The 9491-nt window shown below is 35.1% G+C and overlaps 2 protein-coding genes across 2 annotated transcripts; both read right to left on the reverse strand.

Moving 5' to 3' along the window:
* Window positions 1-366: 366 nt before the first annotated feature.
* Window positions 367-3245, reverse strand: LOC18037417 (UDP-glucuronate:xylan alpha-glucuronosyltransferase 1). Its single transcript, XM_024180659.1, has 5 exons — window positions 3177-3245; window positions 2782-2887; window positions 2399-2599; window positions 1665-2293; window positions 367-1467 (listed from the first exon to the last, which is right to left on the reverse strand). The coding sequence occupies exons 2-5, from the start codon at window positions 2847-2849 to the stop codon at window positions 437-439; spliced, it is 1929 nt and encodes a 642-aa protein (XP_024036427.1). The 5' UTR covers window positions 2850-2887; window positions 3177-3245; the 3' UTR covers window positions 367-436.
* Window positions 3246-6431: 3186 nt separating this feature from the next.
* Window positions 6432-9491, reverse strand: LOC18036814 (50S ribosomal protein L17). Its single transcript, XM_006427736.2, has 6 exons — window positions 9247-9491; window positions 9094-9148; window positions 8774-8824; window positions 7508-7599; window positions 7328-7405; window positions 6432-6822 (listed from the first exon to the last, which is right to left on the reverse strand). The coding sequence occupies exons 1-6, from the start codon at window positions 9300-9302 to the stop codon at window positions 6672-6674; spliced, it is 483 nt and encodes a 160-aa protein (XP_006427799.1). The 5' UTR covers window positions 9303-9491; the 3' UTR covers window positions 6432-6671.

Raw genomic sequence — 9491 nt, forward strand, 5'->3', positions numbered from 1 at the left:
TCACATTATAAATCTCTGCACGATTGTAAAATAAGATTCACTTTTTGGTAAAGCAGACTGTGAACAAATGCTTGATCAAAAGTCAATGACTTCATATGAAGTCTTTTATTAGAACACAAGCTAAGGGAATAAAAGGACAGAGTACCTCTAATTCCAAATTATGCATATGTGTTGCCTATCTTCAAATTTCTTCCATAGCAGTATCAGATGATCTTTCAATTCACCCTCAACGTAATGAAATATGTAGCATAGAGAAAAATCAAGAACTATTTCCTCTTACAAGATTACTAAAAAATTTCAATTGCCAAGTTGGGAAGAAATTGAAATGTGCCGAAATCTACTACCCCCCAAGTAGTTTTTGCATTTCACAAAACGTGAAAAAATGTTCATGTAAATGTAAACAGGAAACCGAGTAGAAAAAAATGGAAACAGCATCTCACAAGCCAGAGAGGGATGCAGTTGTGAGTGCAGGTGGTGTTGGGGCAAAAGATTCATCATCTGTCCAGTTTGTTTCGCCCCAGTGCCGTAACATGCTCTTCCATTTGCATAGGTTGTCAATGCATATCTTCAAACGCCCATCCTCGACTTTGATCTTGTAATGCCCATCTGTGTAGTTAGCCTTTTCAGCTTGCCTCCTGTCAAATTCTAGTTGTGCCTTTTGCTTAGACCTCAACAAGCAAAACTGCTGCAGCTGCTCAGGCATTGCATCATGCACTCTCCACCACTTTGCATGAGCAACATCGCTAGCAAACTCTTGGAATATGTCAACGTTCCAGTTACAATCGTAGTCGCGGAAGCACAACCATGGCTTCATTCCTAGGTAGTGGAGTACATAAAGAATTGGAGGGTCAGCTCCGAATAGTCGAGTTTTCTTTTGCTTAACTTCTTCCTCATCCCCAAACCAAAAGTGCTTCAAGAAGTTCATGTGCTTTGGAATACGGTGCCACCATGTAAAGACTTCATTCAAGTATCCCTGATCACCTCCGTTGTAGGACTCGAACTCATTGATGTGATCCATCAAAAGCTGGAAGGTACAACTTGAGGGCTCAATAACCATGACACCAGAGTTAAACATAGTGCCATTGTTTCCCGTAGCCGAAATTTCTGGCATTCCAAATAAGAAATCAATGTTTCTCAGTATGAGCAAGTCTGCATCAATGAAGATGATCTTGTCATAGTCTGTCAACTCCCACAACCGAAACTTGCTGTAGTTCCATTCGTTGTACGCATCTTTCTCAGCTTTCGGATTCCTGATCCTTTGGATTGTCCTGACTTTCCATCCAGCTGCCTCAAGGCCACTCCTGTGGTAGGCACTGATTGTCTCATCAACAAGTATTACAAGGTCCCGGGTGGATCCTGACATGCGGATGCTCTGTGCAGCAGCAATGGCTCCACAGACATAGACATGAGCTGAATGGAGAATGGTTGCATATGCTTCTCTGTGCACGCTCCCTGAGTAGACCCGATCTGTTTTCCAAGACAATGTACTAAATTTTATGTATAACCTCTGATAAGAAAAGCAAAATTTCATTGTAGTCTTTGCATAATAGACTATTCCTTGATAAATTATGAAGATCAGACTAAATAACACAAAAAGATCAGAGGACTAAATTTACCAAATGTATTCTGAATGTGGCTTTTTAACTCTTTGGACTAGTACTGACCTTTATCCCTGAGAGGAAGTGCAAGCTCACAAGAACCAACCGGAAGCTGGAGCTTTTCTCTTAAAACATTCAGGTTTGGTTTATACAACCATGCGTTTCCTTCGCGAGTCACGAGTTCCTTGCAGGGAAACAGGTTTGGTATGGGAAAGCACTTGGTAATCAGAAGCAAGTGAACAGGATAAGCGCCTTTTTCAGAAGCAGCAAGATCAGCTGCTGCAAGCTGTAGGTGTAATCTAGCAACATCTTTAGACCAATTCCCTTCATTTCTACACGGAAGTTTAACGGCAATAAGATTAATGCGTTTTCTCGGGGCTTCAATCTTTGGCAGAGATGGACAAACGGGAACTTCTTCTTCCTCCTCTTCATCAATCCATTCCGGATATAATGAATCCCAAGTCACATTGTTCGCGGCATAATCCAGATGCAGCACAAAATGTGTGGCATCAGAAATAAGCTGCTTCCATTGATTCACTTCACTCTTATTAAAGTTTAAAAGGCCAATTCCTTGATAGTCATTCTGTTCGCTCAGCTTCTCAATAACTTTCATAACATCATCCCAGTTTACATCTAAGTCTGAAACATATCGAGAATCTGATCCTCCCCATATCCATCTTTTAACAAAATTTGGCCTGCATTCGATGGAAATTAAATCAATCAACGTTGTTGTTCACTTTGCATAGATTTCACGCTTTTATGTATTAACAAAATCTCTGGTCTGCTGTGAATATACTTACCGGGAACTTGTATGCGATAGATGATTGTTGTTGTAAACCTCAGGAGAGTACATGAGTGTCAAAAATGTGCCGCATATAATGATTACTAAGACAAGCTTCAACAGAGGAAATTTGCAGCATGATACCCTATCTTGGATATGAAAAGGCTTGTCGATGCCTTTGACTTTGCTCTTCTTTATTCTTCTTTTGTATATGTCTTCACTGATTCAATCAAATTTCAGAATGAATCAAAAATTGAAGAAATGTGGGAACAACATGTTGCTTGTTAATGCAAATCATGTCCAAACCAATGTGAGTGCATAATGTATCATCAATAGATTTGTAACTTGGTGCTAAAATTTATGGAGATTGTAAGTAAACTGAATGCAAATTGCTGAGCTCACATTGATGATGATAGCCGGTGTCTTGCCTCAACAGAACCAGTAGAATTCCCCATTGCTGCTCCTCTCATACTAAATATTGCTAAGAGAAAGGGAATAGATGAACCATCTGATTCACAATGAACAAAAGAGCACCACAACAAAAATACAAGCTGTTACTTAAAGCACAGGCATAATAAAGGTACAGAAAGAAAAACAAGAAACTAACATGAAACAAGTTTTTGCATTGGCTAACTTGAGTGAAGAACATAATAATGGAATAGTAATACATTAACATCAACTAAAGCAACCCCAGAAAAATTTTTAAGTCCAAAGCAAAGAAAACAGAAGCAAGAAAAATAGGCCAAACAAAAACATTTTCATGCTGTTGAAAGAGGGAGGGAGATTGAAGAGCATACCTATGATTCTATTGGAGATTTGTGTGTGGATGCAGAGAAGGTTTGAGGCAAGACAGTAAAGAGGCAGAGAGCAAGACTCAATATAGACAGAGTTACTTCTATTTCAATTCTCAATTTGATAGTTTCATTTTAGTAATTCTTTACCAACAACCTTTATTTTATTTTTCAAGTTTCAATTTTCTTGTTGTCATTTTCATACTTTATTTTAAAAAAATAAATAAATAAAATCATTCCTACTTATAGGGATTTATAGGTCAGACTATAGATCCATTGATTGAAGTATCTTACTAATCATCCAAAGTGAATCATAATGATAGCTAAAAAAGTATGTTGTGTTTCCATATCCAATTAAAAAGAATTGATTAGCTCAAATTTTAAAAAAAAAAAGTTCCTTTTTTTACGGTAAGCTTGATAATTTTCTATGCCCACAAGCCAAAAGCCACAACTTCATCATTAAAAAAAAGTTATTAATTATTGGGTTTTCATTGTACTCAAAACTGATAATATTTACTAAAGATAAGTCATAAATTTATAATTACCCATTAATTATTTTCTTAATTGAGTTATTAAAGTTTTGACTTTCATTACTTATTTTATTTTCTCAACTCACTTGCTGGTGAACTATAACTTCACTTTTGATGGGGGCATTAGATTACACATTTATCATGAAATGTCAAAAAAAAAAAAAAAAACTGATTGTCTCTACCTTTTATTCCCTTTTTCATCTCATTTTCTCGCACGTAATTAATTATAACAGTAGTTGATAGATTAGGTTAATGAAAACAATTGGGTTGGTTGATGATGGATATTGATAAATTTCTAGAAGCAAAAATTGATTAACTGTCCCATCTCCACTTACCACGAGGCAAGAAACAAATATTCCTCTTAATTAAAATGTTGTAAAAAACAGGAAATCCCCCCCATCACAAGCAAAGCTGAGTAGCTGACTGCTATTTCAGCCAGTAAAAATAGTTAAGCTCCCTTATCGCAAAAGCACTTTTCCCTTCTACCTCCTTAAACAACAAAAGCGCTTTCTACATTAGTATAGCTGGTTACATTGTATCACTTTGGGAGTATCGCAAATGTGATTTCTAATTAATGAAAAATAGATGGTTATCCTCTAGTTTCTTGCACCAAAAGCAATAGTATTAACAATACCAAAGATAAAATGATATAGGTCCAAGGGTCCTTTCAGAAACTATTTCACCAAACAAAATTCATTAGTGTCTAAGCTTAGTCAAATCTACAATTACAAGGGTTAAATTAAATAAATAAATAACTTAAGTTCCATATATATATATATTCTTCATCTAGTTCTTCTTTCTCATTCTTTGCATGCAAGAAAAGAGATTTAAAAGAGAATACAAAGGTTCAAGAAAAAAATGCCAACAAATTAAGATAATGAAATGTTATTAGAAGAGATTTGAAAGAATTATTATAAAATAATAACAAGTAATCATGATAATAATGAACATTAACTTTCAAGTTAGAACTAGAACTCGAATTAAATCTTCCAAGTTCAACAAACAAGAGAATGTACACGTGGCATAATTATAACTACACACATGTCACATGGCTTTTTTATTGGATAAGGAAGAAGTGGTAGGAGCTGTCTTTTCCGATCGAAGCCTTGCACCCATCGCCACGTATCTTCCCTGTTACTCCATCCCCATGCATTTTTGTTTTTTCATTCAAGATATATAAATATTATTAAAAATAAAAATATATATATATCTGATTTTTTAAAAAAATATGAATTGGCAATTTTATGTGCGTATACAAAATTACTAGTTTGAATAACCGGTACTTTTTATGAGAGAATGATTACAATATAATCGCTGTCAATTATAATCTTCCACTCTATTTGAAAACCTCAAGTTCTTAGTTACATTCAAAATTTTAGTTATTGAACGAATGCACGTATAATATATTACGTACAGTACATGAAAATTTAGGATGTAAGTAGCAATTAGAAATTTTCAACACCTATCACTAAAAGTTCAATTCCGCTTATTCTAATCGGTTTGGGTTTGATTTCAAATTTCAAACCAAATGGGTTTTGTTTAAGCAAATCAAATCAATGAAAAATACAAAGAAAAATCAAATAAATCGAACCAAATCGAAACCGATCGGGTTCAATAATGTAGACACGCCGCTTTTTATGAGCATCTAAATTTTACTAAAATTATTCTCTCTTAGTCTCTTTACCTATTTTGAAGAATTCTCTATGTTGAGCTATTGGTTTATATTTTATTAAACTTAAAAGCGAAGGAAAAAAAGGCAACCAAAATTTTTTTTGTTATTGTTAAAGAGTATATGTTTTATTTATAATTACGTGCATATGTTGGTTTCGGTTAGAGGGAATACCGTTAGGTATACTAGTATAGGAGAAAGAGGTAAAATTGAATAAATAGACGTGACAATGTGTATATCATTGTATTGGAAGCAAAGTAACCGAAAGCAATTTGGGATTTGCAAAGCATGAGACATGCTGCCCAGGCATTCATTTTCATGGCTCTTATAATAAGATCGAAAGGCAAAGTTGAAGACTCGTGACCAAAAGCACAAGTTACACGAGGAAAATGATATAATCCTATTCTGATTTCGATATTATACTTGGACCACTTTGGACAAAAATACCAATGAAAAGATTAACTCAGCCAACTAATTTAATTTAATTAGCACATTGACAGTTGGATAATTGGCAATCAATTTTTGGTCAAATTGGACATCTAAGGTGTACCTTTCTGAGTGAGCTTAGAAAATACTCAATAATATAATATCTCTAATAATAGGAATTGAGCTGTAATCGCATGGATGTATTAGAAACAAAATGGACTAAAAATCTAAAATGACAACTTGAGGAATAATTATGTCGAGCTTAAGAGGCCAGCCACTGGGTTAACTGCCGAATTAAACTGAGCAACAAACAGTTGATAAGCAAAATAACTTGAAATCGAAGGCACATTTTTATCCCACTAAAATGTTGCTCGACAGAAAGGAAATTCGAAGATTCATTCGAAATCATCACAATTTAAGGGCACAAAATTGAGAGTTTGACAACTAAATTTCCAGACTCATTAATCAACTTAAACTGTCAAAATGAGGAAAGGACCCGAAAGACATTACTCTACCAGCATAAAAAAGAAGAAAATCATTGCCAATCATACTAGCACAGATAACATACATGATATATCTACAATGATCAGCTAAGCCCAGTTCCCCAAAACAGCAATTACCCATCGTTAGTTAACAGGAGACAAGAAGAAGAAAAAGGAAGACTTTGGTCTTTGGACCTGTTATTTTACGGCCTTTCTTATTCGTGTCCTCACATAACAGAGAGCAGCGACCACTGAGCAAGCAATTTCTACATTTCCAAAATTTTAATTCAGAACACTAAATTGAAAGAAGGTTTAACATAAAAAAAGAATGGAGGAAAGCGCAAACTATATTATAATGAGATCAAGCCATACAAATAACACAATGACTTCTACATCATATCTCAGCATCAGAGCTTTTCTCCTGTTTTGGGGGTGCAAAATTCTTCGTAAGCCGGGATCTTGTCCAGGGATCCATGGCAGCTCTTGGTGGTGGTTGAGGAACCGCAGGTTTTGATTGTCTAAGCTCATTTGCTCGGTCAACAAACCTGCTCAAAAGTGTTAATGTATGACTTAATACATGGTCAACCTAGTGAAGATTGATCAATCAGTGCATGAATTTTGAGAATGATCACTAGAATTACAATTGCTCGCTCAATTCACTACTAAACACAATGTACAGAGAAAATGTGTTCACCATGCAGGCACATGTCAGAGATAAAGAGATAGCAGCCGTCATCACGAATAATTTTGTTATCCTATAGAAAAAACATTAGGAAGGCCATTTTCTAAAACCGAATAGCTTTCTTACAGTATCAGGAATGTTCCATCCTCCATTTTACAAGCTTCCCAATTAGAGGAACAGATATATGATATTACAATAGCCATTTTTGAGTAGGCTTTCTTGAAAGCTATTATCTGGACAGTTAGCAAATATCATTGCAAATGCAGAGATGAACAATAAGAATTGCAATTTAACAAGTGTTCAAGAAGGCAAGGCTACATATTTATCAGTCTCTAAGCTAATGGAATTAATAAATAAATAAATCTCACTCAATATAGGCCATTGGAGCAGCGTCACCAACTCGTATACGGCTCCTAAGCAGTCTTGTATATCCACCAGCTCTATCCCTGCACAACCAAACATACATAAAATGTAACTAATATGCATATAATCCTTAATAAAAATAAAATAAAATAAAATAACTGAAAAGCAGCAGCTTGATAAATTACTTGTATCGATAAGCTAATTCTGTAAATAGCTTGTGAATGACATCATCCCCACGAACAAATGCAGCAGCACGTCTCGCAGCACAAAGGGAACCCTGTTACTGTTCAAAATCATTATTCCGTTCTTTTGACAAGAAAAGCATAAATAAATAATCTAGAACAAGCATCAACCCATTTAACATGTAAAAAGAGAGAATTGTTTGCCAGATTAAAAATGCACTCTAAGACCAGGGATAAACTTCAAAGCTCCTAGACGAATGCACTTTTAGTTATTGCTGAATTGCGCTTTAGCAGCTTCTAATAAGACAATGTTCCTCGCAAAATCTCACATCTAATACTTTGACGCTTGAATATAGCCACTAAATTCCTTTTAAATGGAATTTGATTATTGTTTACCCAGTACTGATAAGTATTCATGTAGCCTATTTAAATTCTGAAAAGAAAACGGATTCTAGGACCATGTCTATTAAACACAAAACCTCATTGAGGATGGTCCAAGTCGGGTACTACTTGGGACTTGCTCAACATGGCTTAAAAACCACGTAAATAGCTTTTAACAACTTTCTTAATTGGCAACCCTAGCCCCTGCTTAACAAAGTAGGGGCGAGGGCTGGTTTCACTCTCATTCACCTCTGGTGGGGGAATTCTTAAGGTAGGGTTCTCATTGAGAATCCCCATTGAGAAGCCACTAGAGGACGAGCAAAGCGAAGTCCGAGACTGTTCTTGACTGATAATCTGAAAAGAAGAACTTTGTGAATTCCAGGTTCCCTAAGCCTCAATATTAATCTAAAGATTCTTCATTTTAGTCAAAGGAATGAATGGGGTGTGAGTACACATAATTTCATCCACACTATTTATGCTCCCCCATAAAGTTTCCAAATGATAAGTTCCAAAGCTAATACCAAAGGAATCTCCTGCATTAGAGAGATCTACTTACAGTTCAGCAAATTACAGAAACATCCATGCACATGCTCATTGGATCACCCACAAAACTTTGCTAGCTTAAAAGTAACAACATGTCTACAGATTAGGGTTAAGCTCCACTAACCAAACTGTAGAAGTCCATCAATTAGATTGCAAAAAACTTCGACTTATAACTTTACCTTCAAAAAACGTTGTCATTCATATCAATTAAGAAAAAGCATTTTCCACTAATTACAAGTAATTTCTTTTCAGCCTACAAACTCTAACTTTCAAATTGCAAAAGAAAATCTTAACACTGAGCTTTCATGCTCTAATGTAATATAAAAACTAACGTATTATACACACCTCTTTCCCAAGTTGCACCATATTATCAGCAAGTCGCCTAACTTCTTTTGCCTGCAAATCATTTATATAAAAAAAAGAAAAAAAATCACTCTCATAATTTCTCATTTATATCACATCAGTCTCCAAAATTTGGGGAAAAATGAAACCAAAAAAAAGCCTTAAAATGGGTCCCATAATTCAACATTTCCAATCAATTTTCTTCCTATAATCTCAATATACTTCTAACAGAATTTGACTAATGAATTAAATTAATTAATCAATTTTAAAAGATCGAAAAATAAAATAAAACCCTAAAACAGAGAAAGTAAGAAAGGGAGTGCCTTGGCAACAGTGGTTTCAATACGCTCGTGCTTCACCAACTGCGAGACCATCGTTCTGCACACACGCAGTTACACCAACAATTTTTTATTTTTATTTTTTCAAAAAGAAGTACAGAAACACTTTAAAAAATCTGAAAATTTAAAAATGGCAACCTCAGCATGGACATTCTGTGACCAGTCGGCCGATTAAGCTTTCTGAATTTCGTCATTTTTACGGAGCCTTACCGGAGAAACAGAAAGCTTACAGAGAGGGAGAGTGACAGTGAGAGAGATGATCGATAAACCCTAGCAGTTAATTAAAACCACTGAAAAATTCAACAGAGGGATAATAACATATAGATTCCTATTGTTTTGTTTTTCCTCAAATAGCTAAATATCTTATTCATTTGTGTCAAATA

This window comes from Citrus clementina, unplaced genomic scaffold, assembly GCF_000493195.1.
Source record: "Citrus clementina cultivar Clemenules unplaced genomic scaffold, Citrus_clementina_v1.0 scaffold_7, whole genome shotgun sequence".
Taxonomy (NCBI): domain Eukaryota; kingdom Viridiplantae; phylum Streptophyta; class Magnoliopsida; order Sapindales; family Rutaceae; genus Citrus; species Citrus x clementina.

Excerpts from the sequence above, each read along its gene's own strand:
- LOC18036814 (XM_006427736.2), bottom strand. The coding sequence starts at position 9,302 with ATGACGAAATTCAGAAAGCTTAATCGGCCGACTGGTCACAGAATGTCC. Across the intron at positions 8,825-9,093 it reads TTGAAACCACTGTTGCCAAG|GCAAAAGAAGTTAGGCGACT; the intron begins GCACTCCCTTTC and ends AATGATTTGCAG. Across the intron at positions 7,406-7,507 it reads GAATTAGCTTATCGATACAA|GGATAGAGCTGGTGGATATA; the intron begins GTAATTTATCAA and ends TTGGTTGTGCAG.
- LOC18037417 (XM_024180659.1), bottom strand. The coding sequence starts at position 2,849 with ATGAGAGGAGCAGCAATGGGGAATTCTACTGGTTCTGTTGAGGCAAGA. Across the intron at positions 2,600-2,781 it reads CACCGGCTATCATCATCAAT|TGAAGACATATACAAAAGAA; the intron begins GTGAGCTCAGCA and ends TGATTGAATCAG. Across the intron at positions 1,468-1,664 it reads ACTTCCTCTCAGGGATAAAG|ATCGGGTCTACTCAGGGAGC; the intron begins GTCAGTACTAGT and ends CTTGGAAAACAG.